General features: G+C 35.3%; 2 protein-coding genes across 2 annotated transcripts; both read left to right on the top strand.

The window, feature by feature from the left end:
• The first annotated feature begins 244 nt into the window (after positions 1–244).
• Positions 245–4,041, top strand: LOC146911291 (calmodulin-binding protein 60 G-like). The gene is made up of 8 exons (XM_085723625.1): positions 245–538; positions 640–682; positions 773–819; positions 1,114–1,607; positions 1,748–1,908; positions 2,071–2,283; positions 2,458–2,632; positions 3,302–4,041. Exons 1-8 carry the CDS (start codon positions 417–419, stop codon positions 3,751–3,753), a joined length of 1,707 nt encoding a protein of 568 aa, XP_085579751.1. The 5' UTR covers positions 245–416; the 3' UTR covers positions 3,754–4,041.
• A 9,074-nt stretch (positions 4,042–13,115) lies between these two features.
• Positions 13,116–15,847, top strand: LOC146911290 (uncharacterized). The gene has a single exon (XM_085729507.1). It carries the CDS (start codon positions 13,116–13,118, stop codon positions 15,759–15,761), a length of 2,646 nt encoding a protein of 881 aa, XP_085585633.1. The 3' UTR covers positions 15,762–15,847.
• Positions 15,848–19,847: the final 4,000 nt, after the last annotated feature.

Genomic DNA, 19,847 nt, shown 5'->3' with positions numbered 1-19,847 from the left:
TATACTAATTAGTTAGGTCTAGTATGTATAGTTAACTAATGTAGTATCCAAAAGGGAGTACTTTTATTTATTTATTTTTTAAAAAAAGAGTACTTTTGTAAAGACGTGATTGTGTTGTGTTCCTTGTGAAATTTGCATTTAAATTAAAAATGGTTAATTTTGTCTTTTTAAGTAGTTTGCGCGTAGGAATTTCCCTAAATTTCCTTTAAATAAGCACATGGTGAATATCCTCCTATTCCTAGGTACCTGAGTGCTGCTGCTTTTGTCTTTCTTTCTATTCTATAATATAAAGGTGGAATTGATTTGAACGTGAGTGACAGTGTAGTTGTTTGTTTGGAAATCTAAAGAAGAATTGTTGATTTGTTTGCCACTAACTATTTCATTCACCGAAGAAATTATATTGGAATTATTTGAAGATGGCATCGAAGAGGACATTATCTCAATCTCATAATGGTAGTACCAGTCGTACTAAGCGAATAAAACAACATCATGGGAACCCAGAAGAACAACAAAAAGAGATCCAACATCTTTTACTTTCGTATGTGTTTTATTTTTATTTTTATTTTATTTTATGTACCTCTAAATAAATGTTCCTTTCTTTCTTATTTGAAATTGACTTTACTTCTTTTGTTTTTGCAGCACTACCTTCGCCTTTAGCTTGGAACCCGTAATTCGAAAAGTGGTAATTATTGCCTTTCTTGCTTGCTTCATCAATATATACCATACCAAGCTTTGATACTATTGATTGTCTTCTGTTTTGTTCCTCAACTAGATGCTAGAGGTGATTCCACCTATGCTCCAACAATACCTAAACCCAAGGTATGTTTTCTTTCATTCTTCTTTAGATGAAGGAGTATAATATAAAATGGAAATAAAAGGCAATAGTTAAGAAAACAAATATAGAAATCCTGTGCTAGATAAATTACTATTATTTTCAATTTAAAACTACTACTTTTGTTTCTTTCACTAATGCTTTTAGAACACTCGTTTGCATGATCAAATTGTTGTTCACGTAAGATATAAACTCAATTTCAATTTTAAATTACAATCATTTTAGGAAGCCAGATTAATTGTATTGATACTTGTTTTTGTTTTGTTTTGTTTGGAATTTAGCTGTGGATTGACCCTTAACGGGATGACCAACACATCTGGAAGGAGGCGTTTGCAATTGTGTTTCATGAACAAATTGCCTGAAACAATTTTCACAAAGTTCCCAATCAAAGCTGAGGGAGATGAACCACTTCAAATTGAACTGCGTGATGCTGAAAATCAGCAACGCGTAGTCAGGGAAGAAGGTTCCTCCATGAAGATCCAATTATGTGTCCTATATGGCGACTTTGAAAAAGAGGATTGGACTGCTGAGGAATTTCTTACTCAAATTGTACCTCCAAGAGAGGGAAAAGGACAACTACTGAATGGAAATAAAGTCATTACACTAAAAAATGGAGTTGCTTATATCAAGAAAGATATTAAGTTTACTGATATCTCAAAGAGAAGAACCGATCAATTTCGGCTAGGGGTTAAAATAGTTCAATCTAATTCAATTGGAGCGTGCATTAGGGAAGGTAGAAGCGAACCTTTTAGAGTCCTGGATGTTCGAGGAGAATGTAAGTCCTAAACCTCTAACTCAGCTATAACGAGTGTCCTATTCTTTTTTAGCGACACATGTTGGTAATAAGTTGTTAAAAATGTAAATGATATATTTTGATTTTACATTTTCATGTGTTCTCAATTTTAATAATTTCAGCTTACAAAAAACATGATCGTCCATCATTGAATGATAAGGTATGGCGTTTGAGAGGAATACATAAAAATGGTAAACTTGACAAGCAGTTGGCCTCTCATGGAATACAAACTGTTAAGGATTTTTTGAGATTGTACATAACCAATGAAGCTTCATTACGAGAGGTAAGAAAATATACTGTTGTTTGAAATAGTGTGTGTGTGTGTGTGTGTGTGTGGTATTCTGATTCTTTACTTTAGCCCTAATACTTCTTTATATTTGGTTGTTTGATACTATTGACATTAAAGTTGTATGTATTCATATGATTTTTGGCTTTGGGAAAATAGAAAATAGGCAAGATTGCAAGGAATTCATGGAATACAATTGTTGCACATGCTAAAGATTGTGATGTAGATGATGATGATGAGCGCTACATCTATTATGCAATTGAACAACCAATATCATTCCTCGTCTTGAATGCAATTTATAAGGTTGTGGAGGTGACTTTTCATAATGAACAAAACTCTCGTTCTATTCAATCTCTAAATCAGCAAGAAGAGGTTTGTGTTTGCATCCTATATCATAATGTTGGTAGATCCCTTTGGCTGTGAATATTCGGAGTGGACCTTATATTGATTCTTAAATTAAGTGATTCATATCTTAGAAAATATAGTTGTGTATACTGTATAGTACTGGGATCTCTTGTATGATCGAAACACTTCTGTCATTGGCAGCGCTTGGTGGAAAGAGTTAAGCAACATGCTTACAAAAATTTGAATGATCTGAAACCATTGCCAACTGATACAACAACACATGGATTGGTGGGGACATCGACAAGTGTACAAAATGCACAATATGGCGGTCAAGATCAAGCCCCGCAACAGTCTGACTTTCCAGTTGGTCACCAAGGTATTCTATATATACACTTATATTCTGCATAAAACCTTTTGGATGCATTTCAAAACTGAAAAAGTCTCAAGTTGTATAGGTGATGAATCTTGAAGTAGGTATATAACTATGTTTAAAAACTACTAATTTTCAAAAAAAATTCCGTAGATATCCTAATTCTGTCCTTCAGGTCCATTAAATGCTTATTTTACTGGTTGTGCTAGACTAATATTTTGTCTTGCAGATATATATAAAAAATTGATAGTACATTAAATAAGACAAATATTGTGAAATGCAGCCTAAATTATTCAATTCAAGCATAAAACCGAAGTTATAGTGAAATGTAGCACATTGTTTCTTTTTCTATTTGTCCTAAAAACTAGTAATAAACCTAGTGTATATCATCCCTCATATTTAAATACACGAAGAAATTCCGAGATAAAACATAGATTTGGTGAAATTTTGTTGTGCCATGGCATGTGCACTTCTACCAGAAAATCAATAAATCAATATTATTACATAAGAAAATACAATACCAAACTTGACAAACCTTTATATGGCATTCACTAAATTTTATTGTTTGTCATGTATGTGAGTTTTTGTTATAGCTTTTGTCCTCTTTTTGTTGATCCTGCTCTTAATAATGAATGCTTTTGCTCTAATATTTTAGTATTTTACCATATCTTACAGGTCAAAAAGAAATATGGCAAGATTACTTTCAACCATGTATCCCTACTTCATATGTTAATGAGGGAATGGATAATTACCAGATCTATGTTGATCCAGTGCCAAACATATGGGAAAAACCACAAAACAATCTTGTGGAAGGTGAAATGTACACTGAAGGGGATAGTTATGGATCACATTTTCCAGCTGTAGAAGGTGGTTATTCAATAGAGAATCTCATAAACGGCTGTGGGCCAGAAAATTACAATGTATATGGTTTCTCTGATGTAGCTGAGTGTAGCACCGATGTTAATTTCCCCAATTCTTGTATGGATATATCAAACAGTGATAAATCCAAAGCAGTGTGGTGTAAGGTTGGGATTGCTATCAAATGGGTCATATCAGTAAGAAGGGTTGCTGCTGTTGCTGCTGCTGCCAAGAGGAATGCAAACTTGTTTTATTTTAACTATTATTAGACTCTTCTGGTTTCATATCTCAGGTTCCTTAAATGACTTGTAATTAGTTGTGTTAGTGTTTTCTGAAGCTTACCTTGTTCAATTTCAATTGCAGCGATGAGACGTGTAAGATGGAGTCCTCTTGTGCAATATTATAGTGTTAACATAATGTGTGGGATGTTGTCTGTAAAATAGTTTTTATATGTCTATCATCATTCAAAGATTACTATGTTGTATTTATTTCCTGGAAAAACATTATGTAATATTGAACAAACAGATCAATGTGATAATAGTTTTTATTTGTTAAAAGTCCGTCTCTTTGTTTTATGTTACTTTACCCTGGAGCTATTTCTTTTGGGAGCAGAAAAATTGAAATTTTTTGTCATTAAATGCAGAGAATTGTTACTTGTTCAATTTGTCTATCCCCTTAAAAGTTAAAGCAGATTAAATTACTGATGAAACAACTATATTTTGATAAGAAAATAAGATATTAAACTGGACCCCACTGTGTTGTAGCCATATATGTATGTCGTGAATGCATTCACATCAGTAGTTTTATACTGTGAAAATTAGTTAAGCAAAGTCTATTTAAGTACGCCACACTACATGGATTTGAATTAACAATAATAAAGGTACTGGTAGTGACGTGCCAAGATTCTATTGAATCTTCACGGCTTTGGTTTTTAACTACTTGAACGAGTTACCGTTTTAAAAAATATATAAACTTGAGAGCTCTCAAAACATTCATTTATGCTTGGATAGTATAAGCACAAGATGAAACGATGATTCCTGGTGCTTTCTCAAGAGAAATTTCTACACAACACATCAGTGTTAATTAATCAGCATACAATTGATGAGTGAAATTTCTCACGAAGGAAGAGGCCCCCTAATTCCGGATTTGGCGTGGTAGTATAAGAATAAACACGAGTCAATGCGGTTAATTGTCTACCCACATCTCAAATTTATAAGTCAGCGGTTAGTTGTTTCTGTTACTGCTTTACAAACTTCAGTTTCAGGTGTTCTTTCTTTTAACTACTAGTATCAATTATGTACTATTAATAATTTTAAGGCCAAATACTTCCCCGGGTCCTTTAAGTTTCATGTTTATTTTAGATAGATCCTTTAAGTTTCTAAGGTTTCAGATAGGTCTTTAAGTTTCGAGTTTGTTTCGCATATGTCTTTTAAGTTTCTAAGGTTTCAGATAGGTCTTTTAAGTTTCGAGTTTGTTTCAGATAGGTCCTTTCTATCAACCTCCGTTAATCCAAAGTTGATTGGTCCGTTAAGCCAAACTCGAAACTTAAAAAGACTTATCTGAAACCTTAGAAACTTAAAGGACTTATCCGAAACAAACTCGAAATTTAAAGGACCTATCTGAACCTTAAAAACTTAATTGCTAAGGAATGATAATATTATAAAAATAAAAAAAAAGTCAAATAGGATGAAAAAAATGTTACACAAAAACATAATATCTTTTCATAAAAAATTATAGATATTTGAAAAATTAAATAGAAAAAAGATTAAATTGTAAATAGAGTAGTTTTATATAAATGTTACAATAAGTCACACCAAAGGTTTTATTCATTTTATATATACAATTAACGATATTCTCACACCAAAAGTTCCTTGACGATTCTCACAAAAAAATTATTTTTAGTTCATTTTTTAAAAAATAAACGTTTCTCACAAAAAAAAAATTAGTTCATTTTATAATAAAAGTTGTATATATATAAAATTGTTTTATATCCAATTTTGTCTACACTTAAATATTATTCATCAATGAGATTGTCACGTCAACAATAAGTTTAAACACAAGTTCATGCGAGATTTGAGATGAATCCTTGCTAAAATTGGACCAATTTGTATTGACCTAGATAGATATTATATTATGTCAATACATATACTATTATATATTAATAGGCAAATGGTAATTAGTGTGTTAAAGGTATTTTTAATGGAATTTATAGTTTTGATGAAAATATATTGATTTCAATAAGGGTGAGGCTTGTTGAGGCAAAATCCCTAATTAATTTTAAAGATAATAAACCAATATGATTAAAGAATTAATGGACTTTGATTAATTCCTTGGTATTTAACTTGTGCTCTTGAGTGTTTTACTAAGACAGGAACAAGGTTTAAATCATACCAAGAATAAAGAAATCAAAGGACATTTGAATTCAAGATCTAACACTGAGGTCAGAAAGTTAGATCAGAATGTTGCTCAGAGATCAGAATGTTCGCACAAGAGATCAGAAGGTTGCTTTTATACAAGCCCAGAATCTCAAGAACATGGATCAAGGTCATGCAAGGCACATGTGATATAAATAAATGTCAAGAGAAGTACTTTTGCATGGATCAATCAAGCAATAAAGGCATATACAAGGATTATGTCAGAAAGGATACTTTATGTTCATTTAAGACTATGAACATTAAAGTCCTAGGAATATTCCACAAGGGAATATCATCCTAGATGTTATATTTACTGCTCTTCATTGTGTTTCACTATTAGGATTTGATTACATCAAATGGTAGTCTTACAAATCATCCTAAGTGAAACAAATGGAACATTCTGATGATCAGAATGTTCAGCTCAGCACAGGCTTACTTTATGAACAGTACAGTAGGTGAAAAGCAAAAGCAAAAGCAAAGCAAATCTGTCCTGCTCAATCAGAGATAGACACGCATGAGAGTTGGTACAGAACAAGGACCACACAATCTCTCAAAGCCTGTGTATGAAGATGCAGAATCCCACTATATCCTCCTGCACCAAGTTCCAAGGCAGATCTGGCAACTGAACTTTCTGAAGTATGAAGAAAAGCCCATACTTTGGTTATTGCCCAGAAATTCATATGAAAAGCATATGACACGCCCAGAACTTCATATGTTCATTCATATATGATGAACCCAGATGAAGAACATGATGAACCCAGATGAAGATCATCATGAACGCAACAACATTCTGAAGTTCATCAGAGATCAGAATGTTTGCCCAGAATTTCAAGTAAAAGCTTGTGGGACCCAGGACACATGGCATAACACCATTGGACACCCCACAACGGCTATTTGAGCCCAAGGACTCTATAAATACAGTTCAAAGGCTCAGCATTACTTGCACCATTGCAAAGCATACAAGAAAACAACTTTGATTTTGTTTGAAGCTCTTGCAAACTGAAATTGATCAATCTCTAAGGCTTTCATTACTTAGTGCAAATCAATACTCTTTGTTATCTCTAAGATAACTCCTCTCTCTTCTTCCTCCTCTGTTTGATTCACAAACATTCAACTTCCATACAAATTGTAACTAAGTCTCATCTAGCTTTAGGGGTACTAAAGTGTTAGTTTGAGCAAAGGTTGTAAAAGTCTAAGTGGGTAACTTAGCAAGAAGGTGCAAGCCTGCTGAGGCTTAGAGAATACAGGATTGTAATTGTTCAGGTGAACAAAGATTGTAAGGTGCAGGACTTGAGAAGTTATCTCAAGCATCATAGTGGAAACTCTCACAAGATTGTGAGGAGAGGACTAGCCCACATTGGGTGAACCTCTATAAATCTCTGTGTGTTCTTTCTTTCTTCCTTATACTCTTTAATTTCAGTATACACAACACACACCAACACATTTACTTTATTAATCAGTTCTGTGTACGAACTTCAGAACGTTCTGAGTTCAGAAAGTTAACTTAACCATTCCAAGTAAACTACTTGAGAATAACTTTTAAGTTTCAGGATAATTTTTAAAGGGTCACAATTCAAACCCCCCTTTCTTGTGACTATTTTATCTACTTCAATTGGTATCAAGAGCCCGGTTCTAAGGGTTTGAACACTTTAACAAGTGTTAGAGAAAAGATTCAGGAAGCATGTCTAAAGTCAAGTACATAGCTGAAGGAGGATCATCAAACAGACCACCACTTTTTGATGGCTCAAACTATTACTTCTGGAAAGGCAAAATGGAACTCTTCCTCAGATCTCAAGACAATGATATGTGGCAAGTCATCACAGATGGAGATTTTGTCCCAACAACCAAAGAAGGAGCTGTCAAAGAAAAGAGTTCATGGTCAACAGATGAAAAGGCTCAGGTATTGTTAAACTCTAAAGCTAGACTCTTTTTATCATGTGCACTAACCATGGAAGAAAGTGAAAGAGTTGATGAATGTAAAAATGCTAAAGAGGTATGGGATACTCTGAAAATACATCATGAGGGTACATCTCATGTCAAAGAAACTAGAATTGACATAGGTGTCAGAAAGTTTGAAGTCTTTGAAATGAGTGAAAATGAAACCATTGATGAGATGTATGCTAGATTTACTACAATAGTAAATGAAATGAGATCTCTTGGAAAGGCATACTCTACTCATGATAGAATCAGAAAAATATTAAGATGTCTTCCAAGTGTGTGGAGACCTATGGTCACTGCAATCACTCAGGCCAAAGATTTGAAATCTATGAACCTGGAAGATCTCATTGGATCACTGAGAGCTCATGAAGTGGTACTTCAAGGAGACAAACCAGTAAAGAAGGTTAAAACACTTGCTTTAAAAGCATCTCAGCAAACCCCATCAGTTGCTGATGATGAGGTACAAGAACCACAAGAATTAGATGAAGTTCATGAAGAAGAAGCTGAAGATGAACTTGCACTAATTTCCAAAAGAATTCAAAGAATGATGTTGAGAAGAAATCAGATCAGAAAGAAGTTTCCAAACACCAACAACAGCACCAGAACTGAAGCTGACAAAAGCCAAGTCACTTGTTATGGCTGCAACAAAACTGGACACTACAAGAGTGAATGTCCTGACATCAAGAAGGTGCAAAGGAAACCTCCCTTCAAGAAGAAGGCAATGATCACTTGGGATGACTTAGAAGAGTCAGAACCTCAAGAAGATGAAGAAGCCAACATGGGATTGATGGCTCAGTCAGATGATGAAGAAGAGGTAATTGTCTATAAAACTGATTCTTTTTATAAAGATCTTGAAAGTAAAATAGATAGTCTCTTATATGACTCAAACTTCTTAACTAATAGATGTCATTCTTTAATCAAGGAACTTTCTGAAATAAAAGCAGAAAAAGAAACACTTCAAAACAAATATGATGAATCTAGAAAAACCATACAGATTTTGCAAGATTCCCATTTTGAAATGTCAGAAAAACAAAAAGAATTAAACAAGAAACAAAAAGGCATTATTTCTATACCTTCTGAGATGAAAAAGGAAAACACACTTTTGAAAAAGGAAGTTGAAACTTTGAAAAATGATCTTACAGGTTTTATAAAATCTACAGAAACATTTCAAAATATCTTAGGATCTCAAAATGAAAGTGCTAAAAAATCTGGCTTAGGTTTTAAGGATCCACACAAAATCATTGAAAGTTTTGTACCTAAAACTAAACCAAGAACTAAATGTTATTTTTGTGATAGGTATGGACATGATGAAAAAATATGCCATGTTAAGAAAAAACTTATCAAAGAAAATAAAATTAATCTTAGTTCAGAACGTTCTCATCTCAATAGATCAGAAAGTTCACAAAAGGCTGAGAAAGCTAAGAAGTCATGCTCCTACTGTAACAAATCTGATCACACAAGACAGAATGTTACAATAAGGAAGGATCTCTTAGAAGAACTAACCCTCAAGGACCCAACATTACATGGGTACCTAAAATTTTTATCTTGTCAAATGTAGGTCCTGCCTCAGGGTGCTAGAACAAAGCCATGGTACTTGGATAGTGGTTGTTCTAGGCACATGACAGGTGACAGGAACTGTTTCCTGACCTTTGAAAAGAAGGATGGAGGACTGGTGACATTTGGAAACAATGACAAGGGTAAGATCAGAGGTAAAGGTACTATAGGTAAACCTAACTCTGCTAAGATAGAAAATGTTCAGTATGTAGAAGGTTTAAAACACAATCTACTTAGCATAAGTCAATTGTGTGATAGTGGATTTGAAGTGATATTTAAACCTAACATATGTGAAATAAGACAAACCTCCTCTAACAAACTGTTTTTCTCTGGATCAAGAAGAAAGAACTTGTATGTCTTAGAACTAAATGATATGCCTGCAGAATCCTGTTTTATGTCTCTTGAAAAGGACAAATGGATTTGGCACAAAAGGGCTGGTCATATAAGCATGAAAACCATTGCTAAACTTTCTCAACTTGATCTGGTTAGAGGTTTGCCTAAAATTAGCTTTGACAAGGATAAGATCTGTGAAGCATGTGTCAAAGGTAAACAAGTGAAAAGTAGTTTTAAAACCATTGAGTTTGTTTCAACTCAGAAACCTTTAGAACTTCTTCACATTGATCTATTTGGTCCAGTTCAAACTGCTAGTCTAACAGGCAAAAGATATGGGTTTGTTATTGTTGATGATTTTTCCAGATTTACATGGGTGCTGTTTTTAAAACACAAAGATGAATCTTTTGAAGCATTTCAACACTTTTGTAAAAGAGTTCAAAATGAAAAAGGTTCTAATATCATTACAGTAAGGAGTGATCATGGAGGAGAATTTGAAAATGCATCTTTCAAAACATTCTTTGATGAAAATGGTATTAAACATAATTTTTCTTGTGCAAGAACTCCACAACAAAATGGAGTTGTTGAAAGAAAAAATAGGACTTTGCAAGAAATGGCTAGAACAATGTTAAATGAATCAAATGTTGAAGATTATTTTTGGGCAGAAGCCATTAACACATCTTGCTACATTTTGAATAGAGTTTCAATAAGAAAAGTTCTTAATAAAACTCCATATGAACTCTGGAAAAACATTAAACCTAGCATATCTTATTTTCACATATTTGGCTGTTATTGCTACATTCTGAACAATAAAGAAAAATTGGGTAAGTTTGATCCTAAATCAGATAAAGCTATCTTTTTAGGATACTCTACAACTTCTAAAGGTTATAGAGTGTACAATCTAAAAACCCAGACAGTTGAAATTAGTATGCATGTCATATTTGATGAGTATGATGAACATTCTCAACCAAAAGAAAGTGAAGACACAGAAGTGCCAACACTTCAAAATGTTCCCAGTCAGAACATTGACACTTCAGTTGAGAAAGAAGATGATCAGAATGTTCAGGATCAACCCTTCCAAAGTCCACCAAGAAGTTGGAGAATGGTAGGAGACCATCCTGTAGATCAAATCATTGGAAGCACAACTGATGGTATAAGAACCAGATTGTCCTTTCAAGATACCAACATGGCAATGATCTCTCAAATGGAACCCAAGTCAATCAATGAAGCTATTATTGATGATTCCTGGATTGAGGCCATGAAGGAGGAACTTTCTCAGTTTGAAAGGAACAAAGTTTGGAACCTGGTTCCAAATAATCAAGAGAAAACCATCATTGGAACAAGATGGGTTTTCAGAAACAAGCTTGATGAAAATGGTAAGGTTGTCAGAAACAAAGCAAGGTTAGTTGCTCAAGGTTACAACCAACAAGAAGGTATTGACTATGATGAGACCTTTGCACCAGTGGCAAGGTTAGAAGCCATCAGAATTCTCCTTGCATATGCTGCACATAAAAGCATTAAACTTTTTCAAATGGATGTTAAAAGTGCATTTTTAAATGGTTTTCTAAATGAGGAAGTTTATGTAAGTCAACCTCCTGGTTTCATAAGTAAAGAAAAACCAGATCATGTTTTCAAACTCACTAAAGCACTCTATGGTCTTAAACAAGCTCCTAGAGCTTGGTATGACAGACTTAGCACATTTTTAATTGAAAATGGTTTTTCAAGAGGAAAAATTGATACCACACTTTTTAGAAAAACACATGACTCTGACTTACTTATTGTTCAAGTTTATGTGGATGACATTATTTTTGGTGCCACCAAAATGAAAATGTGTGAAGAATTTTCCAACCTTATGCAAAGTGAATTTGAGATGAGCATGATGGGTGAACTTGGTTTCTTCCTTGGTTTACAAATCAAACAACATCCAAATGGAATTTTCATCAGCCAAGAAAAGTATATCAAAGACATTCTTAAGAAATATAAAATGAATGAGGCAAAAATCACGGTCACCCCTATGCATCCATCTTCAAGTTTAGATAAGGATGAGAGTGGAAAATCTATTTCTGAAAAAGAATATAGAGGCATGATAGGCTCATTATTATATTTGACTGCTAGCAGACCTGACATTATGTTTGCAGTAGGTTTATGTGCTAGATTTCAAACTTGTGCAAAAGAATCCCATTTAACTGCAGTTAAAAGGATTTTTAGATATCTAGTAGGTACTACTGATCTTGGCCTTTGGTATAGAAAAGGTTCTAGTTTTGATCTTGTAGCATATTGTGATGCTGACTATGCTGGAGACAAAGTTGAGAGGAAAAGTACAAGTGGCTCATGTCAATTCTTGGGACAAGCATTGATTGGATGGTCTTGCAGAAAGCAAAACACCATTGCACTTTCCACAACTGAAGCTGAGTATGTATCTGCAGCTAGTTGTTGCTCTCAAATTTTATGGGTAAGAAATCAGTTGGAAGACTACTCATTAAGGTACACAAGTGTTCCTATTTTCTGTGATAATACAAGTGCAATTAATCTTTCTAAGAACCCTATTCAGCATTCTAGGTCTAAACATATTGAAATAAAGCATCATTTCATTAGAGACCATGTTCAGAAAAAGAATATTGCATTAAGCTTTGTTGATACTGAAAATCAACTAGCTGACATTTTCACAAAACCCCTTGTTGAGGATAGATTCAATTTTCTTAAAGAAAAATTGTCAATCATAAAAAATCCCAATAAAGATTGATTACAGATCACTAAGGGCCTTAGACTAAACCCCTTGATGTCATCTGATGCAAATCAGATAGATCTATCATAATCAGAACATACTTCAGAATGTTCCTGAGCTCAGAATGTTCTTGAGTTCAGAATGTTCATCAGGTCAGAATGTTCATATGATCAGAATGTTCATCCTAACATTCATTCAATCAACATTCACAAGTTTGTTCATCTGGGTTTCATCCTTTCAGGATGTCCACAAAACTCAGTTATGGTCAAAATTTGAATTCTGGGTCAACTATCTCATGCGTGAGATTTTGTGTTGACTTTGTCCAAAAATCCTTCTATAATCTCAAGCATTTAATGTTTGGTTATAAGAAGATGAGTTTAAGGTTTAACCACCATGTAAAACCTGAACTATCAAATCAACCAATCCCTTCCATTTCCCACAAACGGCTACTTTTCTCTCTCTCTCCTCTAACCGTTACTTTTCTGCAGTTTCCTCCTTCCCAATGCAAACTGCTATCATTTTCTCTCCCCTTCTCTTTCCCTTCTGCACGTTTGGTCTATATAATCAGTAACTACTTCTGATTATTCTACAACCATCTCAATCCAAACTTCCCTCTTCTCAACTCACAAAAATTTACAAACCCTCTGTTTTTCTCTCTCTCTCGAAGAAAATGGCAAGAACAAAAACCACTTCAAAACTCTCTGATAATGAAGTTCCACAAGTGGAACGTTCTCAATCACCACCAAACGCTGCTGCTGGTCAATCCTCTGATCAACAACCACTAAGTGAAACCCCTGTTCACACCGTTCTTCCAGATGTGGTCTATCCTGCTTTTGATCCACCCAAATCCTCAAAATCAAAAGCCTCTAAGAAACCCATCACCAAACCCAGACCTATCCCTACTAGAAGATCATCTAGGATGAAGCATTCATCAAAGGAACCTAAGGTCTCACATGTGAATCTTGTCTCTGATGAAGAAAATAAGACAGATTCAAGTGATGATGAAAGAGAAGAAGATACTGAAGAGAATTCAGAAGAAGAAATGGAAATCCCTGAAGATGAAGAGGAAGAAAAAGTGGAAGAAGACTCTGAACAAACTCTCTCTGAAATAGTGAAATCCATGAGAAAACACTCAAAGAAATGTAAGAAAGTTGCCACTCCCTCTCCATCAAAAGGAAGTTCATCATCTCAGGAAGATGATGATGAGAATGATGAGGAAGAGTCTGAAGAAAAGACTCCTGAAGAAGAGGAGAAAATTTCTCCCAAAAAGCATGGCAAAGGAAAAGACATTGCTAGAGTTGCTGCTGTTCTAAAAGCTCAGAGAGCAGAAAAGATTGCTCTCAGACCAATAAGCAGAACAAAGTATTTTGAGTTTGAAAGCTTGGAGACAAAAGGATGGAACCTGAAGAAGTTCACTGATCCACAAGGCTGGACTAACTTTGTGTCTCTACAAGAACACACATATGAAGGTTTGGTCAGAGAGTTCTACACCAACCTGGTTGTGAAGCAGAAGAAAAAGGAAAATGAGAACTTTCTCATCTCTTCTGTAAAAGGAGTTCAGATCACTATCACTCAAGATTTCCTCTCTAAAGCTTTGAAAATTCCTAATGAAGGTAACAAACTGTTTTCTTGCTCATGGTATAATGATGTTAGGGTTAACCGTAATCAACTCATAGTCAAATACACCAAAGAAGACCGCACTTTTAACTCCACAAATCTAGAAGATATTCCAAAAATCCTTCATAATATGGTTAGGCACACCTTAGTCCCTAAGTGTGGCTCTGTTGATGTTGTTTCTGATATGGATCTATGCATCATCTACCACCTCATGACCAAAACCAAATTGAACCTCTGTTTCATCATCATTCAACATATGATAGATTCCTGCTTGGCCATGAAACAAACTGTTGCTGGGTTACCTTATGGGATGCACTTAACCCCCATCTTTCAGAAAGCAAAGGTGCCACTTGAGGGAGAACCACGCAAGCTTGACTTTATGAAGTTCACATCCAAGACTTTAGGTCAGCTACGCATCACCACCTCAAACATGCCATCTTTCACAACCTCTGGCACTTCTGGATCTACTAAGAGATCTACTGCTCAGAAGGTTCAGACAACTAGGAAGAAAAGAAAGGTAGAAGAAATTAGAGATGAACCTCCTAAGAATGCAGAAGTCAGACCTCCCTCTCCACCAGCTTTGGAGTTGTTTTCTCAAGTCTCTCAACTTGCAAAGGAGATTGTTCAAGAAGGAAGCTCTCAGTTCAAGGCATTGATTGGTGAATCAATGATTGAGGATGATGCTCAGAAGGATGATGATGCATCTCTTCAAAGGGAAGCTGAGAATGTTAAGCAAGCAACTGAGATTCATGAAGGTATATCTCAGATGGCTGGAAAGGAAAACTCTGTTGATCCAAATCAAAGAGTTGAAGAAAATACTGAGAAGATAGCTCAGAATGTTGATGAAGATACTCAGGAAGTGGCAGAAATTTTAGCTTCAAACATGTCCATGGAGAAAGATGTTCAAGTTGAACAAATGGAGTTCACAACTGGGTTTGACCTCAACATTGAAGATGTCAACACTGACTTCAACAATGAAGTGTTCCAAGATGGTCAGGACACCACTCAACATGTTCAGGAACCAGCTGCAGGTCAGAATGTTGAAATCTCTGAAGGTCAGAATGTTGAAATCTCTGAAGCTCAGAATGTTGAAATTCCTGCTGAAGATGTTCCAGTCAGTCAGAATGTTCAAGTCTCTGCTGGTTTGAATGCATCAAATGAGCCTCTTCTTGCTCAAGTTAGCCAGCTGTCAGCAGATCCAGTGCCTATGGCCTCAGGATCTTTGCCCTCTGCTGAGGTACAGCTCATGGCTCAAACTGGTCAGAATGTTAACCTCTCATCCTCCACAATGGGATCTGTTGCTGGTGCAAGCAACTTTTTGATTTCTAATCTTCCAACTCCAGACACCATTCCCTCATACACTCCACCACCACCACCAATAAAAACTACCACCACAAGCAAGCTTCCTAATATGGCTGCTCTTTTTGACTCCCTCAATACCTTTGTGTCTGCCAACAAAGAGAAAGCTGAAGCTTCTGATGTTGTTCCACCTGCTGCACCTGCCAAGCCTTCAAGAGCTGAGAAGTTAGCCTCAAGGGCACTCAGGGTCTCTACCAAGACACACAAAATTGTCTGTGCTTTGGCTGATTGGACTGTCAAAGTCCAAGCTCCTGGTCTGGCCATTGATCCACCAGTTTTTGATGATCCATCAGTGTTTGAGTCTGAACCATCCTCAGATTCTGGGGATTCAACTCCCTGAATCATTTATGATCCTACTCCCTATCCTTTTTGCAGATGACTAAAGGGGGAGAAGCTTTAGGATTTAAGTCTTAAGTTTTTCTTAGTTTTAGGCCCTAAGTAGGTCTAGTGATCAATAGTTATTGGAGTTTAGAAACTTCACTTTTTGCTTGATCACATGCTTTGAATTTCTTTTTTGTTTTTGAACCATATAATTCATGTAATTGTACTTCATGTTTTACATTAATGAATGATATTGAATTTGGTTCAAATCTGCATATTTTTATTTTATGCAATGAATTATGAAATTGAGGGGGAGCTTTTTAAAGTTCTTAAAAACTCCGCATAATGGATTATAAAAATGAGGGGGAGCATTAAAATAAATTTTCAAGCTCTGTTATTGTTCATATATAATCAAAATCCTTAATCCTAAATCATAGGTTTATCATCTTCAAAAAGGGGGAGATTGTTGAGGCAAAATCCCTAATTAATTTTAAAGATAATAAACCAATATGATTAAAGAATTAATGGACTTTGATTAATTCCTTGGTATTTAACTTGTGCTCTTGAGTGTTTTACTAAGACAGGAACAAGGTTTAAATCATACCAAGAATAAAGAAATCAAAGGACATTTGAATTCAAGATCTAACACTGAGGTCAGAAAGTTAGATCAGAATGTTGCTCAGAGATCAGAATGTTCGCACAAGAGATCAGAAGGTTGCTTTTATACAAGCCCAGAATCTCAAGAACATGGATCAAGGTCATGCAAGGCACATGTGATATAAATAAATGTCAAGAGAAGTACTTTTGCATGGATCAATCAAGCAATAAAGGCATATACAAGGATTATGTCAGAAAGGATACTTTATGTTCATTTAAGACTATGAACATTAAAGTCCTAGGAATATTCCACAAGGGAATATCATCCTAGATGTTATATTTACTGCTCTTCATTGTGTTTCACTATTAGGATTTGATTACATCAAATGGTAGTCTTACAAATCATCCTAAGTGAAACAAATGGAACATTCTGATGATCAGAATGTTCAGCTCAGCACAGGCTTACTTTATGAACAGTACAGTAGGTGAAAAGCAAAAGCAAAAGCAAAGCAAATCTGTCCTGCTCAATCAGAGATAGACACGCATGAGAGTTGGTACAGAACAAGGACCACACAATCTCTCAAAGCCTGTGTATGAAGATGCAGAATCCCACTATATCCTCCTGCACCAAGTTCCAAGGCAGATCTGGCAACTGAACTTTCTGAAGTATGAAGAAAAGCCCATACTTTGGTTATTGCCCAGAAATTCATATGAAAAGCATATGACACGCCCAGAACTTCATATGTTCATTCATATATGATGAACCCAGATGAAGAACATGATGAACCCAGATGAAGATCATCATGAACGCAACAACATTCTGAAGTTCATCAGAGATCAGAATGTTTGCCCAGAATTTCAAGTAAAAGCTTGTGGGACCCAGGACACATGGCATAACACCATTGGACACCCCACAACGGCTATTTGAGCCCAAGGACTCTATAAATACAGTTCAAAGGCTCAGCATTACTTGCACCATTGCAAAGCATACAAGAAAACAACTTTGATTTTGTTTGAAGCTCTTGCAAACTGAAATTGATCAATCTCTAAGGCTTTCATTACTTAGTGCAAATCAATACTCTTTGTTATCTCTAAGATAACTCCTCTCTCTTCTTCCTCCTCTGTTTGATTCACAAACATTCAACTTCCATACAAATTGTAACTAAGTCTCATCTAGCTTTAGGGGTACTAAAGTGTTAGTTTGAGCAAAGGTTGTAAAAGTCTAAGTGGGTAACTTAGCAAGAAGGTGCAAGCCTGCTGAGGCTTAGAGAATACAGGATTGTAATTGTTCAGGTGAACAAAGATTGTAAGGTGCAGGACTTGAGAAGTTATCTCAAGCATCATAGTGGAAACTCTCACAAGATTGTGAGGAGAGGACTAGCCCACATTGGGTGAACCTCTATAAATCTCTGTGTGTTCTTTCTTTCTTCCTTATACTCTTTAATTTCAGTATACACAACACACACCAACACATTTACTTTATTAATCAGTTCTGTGTACGAACTTCAGAACGTTCTGAGTTCAGAAAGTTAACTTAACCATTCCAAGTAAACTACTTGAGAATAACTTTTAAGTTTCAGGATAATTTTTAAAGGGTCACAATTCAAACCCCCCTTTCTTGTGACTATTTTATCTACTTCAAGGCTGACGTGTGTCATTATGACACTAGTTAAAGAATTTAAAAATAGAATTTTTGTGTAGAATAGAATTTTTTTTTTTAACTTTCAATTTACAACTTTTATATTATTTTTTTAAGACATCTTTTATATTTATTTTTTTAACTTTTGCTTTAAGGATTTTTTTTTCCAGAGGATCCTGTTTTATATAACTTCCAAGAAAAAGGTTATATAGTGTTAACATAATGTTTAGGGTGTTGTCTGTAAAATAGTTTTATACTTGGTGTCTATCTCTATCATCATTTAAAGTTTCTATGTTGGTAATTTGTATTTATTTCCTGTAAAAAAACATTATGTAATATTAAACAAACACATATGCCTCAAAGGATGTTATTACGGTCAAGGATGTTATTACTAATGCTCAAAGGACTCACATGTTGTATACTACTCTCCCTCAAGAGGTGTCAGACTTCATCAACAACATCAATTATAAATTCAATGATGCCATTGATGATACCTTTGTTTGGCCCCATAACAAAAATGGAGAATATTCAACCGTAAGTGGTTACAAATGGCTTCTCTCTCTCAATGAAACACATACGGTCACTCATTCTTGGTCTTGGATATGGAGACAAAAAATTCTTGAAAAATACAAATTCCTCATATGGTTGATGTGTCACAACTCTCTTCCCACGTTGTCTCTCCTTCACCACAGAAATATTTCTCCATCAGCTATTTGTCCTCGTTGTGGTGAACATGACGAATCAATCTTCCATTGCATCCGCGATTGTAGATTCTCCAGGTCTATATGGCAGCACATGGGATTTAATGACCTCCCTTTCTATTCGACAAACAGCATTGAAGAGTGGATTAAAGATGGGTTAAACAGCAAGTTAGCAAGTCTTTTCTCAGCTGGGTTATGGTGGACATGGAGGAACCGTAATGCTTTGTGTTTGAGCAACGAAACTATAACGGTTCAGAGGCTGGCAATGCACATTAATGCTGCTGCGGACGATATCCATTTCTGTTTCCATCAACCGAAGCCTGTTGCTATTTCAGATAGACATGTTCGTTGGAATAATAACAATTTCAATTGTGCCATTCTCAATGTTGACGGCAGCTGTATAGGCTCTCCGACTCGAGCAGGATTTGGTGGGCTAATTAGAAACGGAGGTGGTCTGTTCATAAAAGGTTTCTCGGGCTTCATTCCTTCCACATCAGACATTTTGCTTGCGGAATTGACTGCTATTTATCATGGTATTTCGATTGCTCAGGATATGGGAATCATGGACATGGTTGTTTACTCTGATTCTCTTCTATCTATCAACCTTATATCAGGTAGCTTCTGCAAGTTTCACGTTCATGCTGTTATTATACAAGACATCAAAGACTTGCTTTCCACGGTAAATTATTCGCTTCATCACACTCTTCGTGAGGGAAATCAGTGTGCTGATTATTTTGCTAAGCTAGGAGCAAACTCAGATGAGGAGCTTTTGATCCATTCAGCGCCTCCAGATGATTTACGGCTCCTCTTGAAGACTGATGCCTCTGGAACTTTGTATCTGAGAGCTTAGCTCTCTGTTGTTTTCTTTCTTTCTGTCGCCTTTCTTTTGCTGTTTCTTTCTTCATTTGTAACCAAAAAAACAAACACATATGAATGTGATAATAGTTTATGATGAAACCTCAGAGTCAACCTTATTGTTTTATGTTACGATCCTGAAGCTTTTTCTTTTGGGAACAGAAAAATTGAAAACATTTGTCGTTAATTGAAAACATTTTTCTTTTATGTTATTTGTTCAATTTGTCTATACCATTCCATTAGTTACAGAGTTGCAGGATCATGTTCATGACAGGCGGCGGTGAGTCTTGGATCCTATTATTGGCTACTCAGT

This window comes from Medicago sativa, chromosome 7, assembly GCF_051527215.1.
Source record: "Medicago sativa cultivar Bolivia chromosome 7, Bolivia_mono, whole genome shotgun sequence".
NCBI lineage: Eukaryota > Viridiplantae > Streptophyta > Magnoliopsida > Fabales > Fabaceae > Medicago > Medicago sativa.
This window is presented reverse-complemented; position numbering and strand designations above follow the sequence as displayed.

Coding starts and splice junctions, on each gene's coding strand:
- LOC146911291 (XM_085723625.1), top strand. CDS start 417: ATGGCATCGAAGAGGACATTATCTCAATCTCATAATGGTAGTACCAGT. Junction 1,909..2,070: donor ATGAAGCTTCATTACGAGAG/GTAAGAAAATAT, acceptor TTGGGAAAATAG/AAAATAGGCAAGATTGCAAG. Junction 2,284..2,457: donor CTCTAAATCAGCAAGAAGAG/GTTTGTGTTTGC, acceptor TGTCATTGGCAG/CGCTTGGTGGAAAGAGTTAA.
- LOC146911290 (XM_085729507.1), top strand. CDS start 13,116: ATGGCAAGAACAAAAACCACTTCAAAACTCTCTGATAATGAAGTTCCA.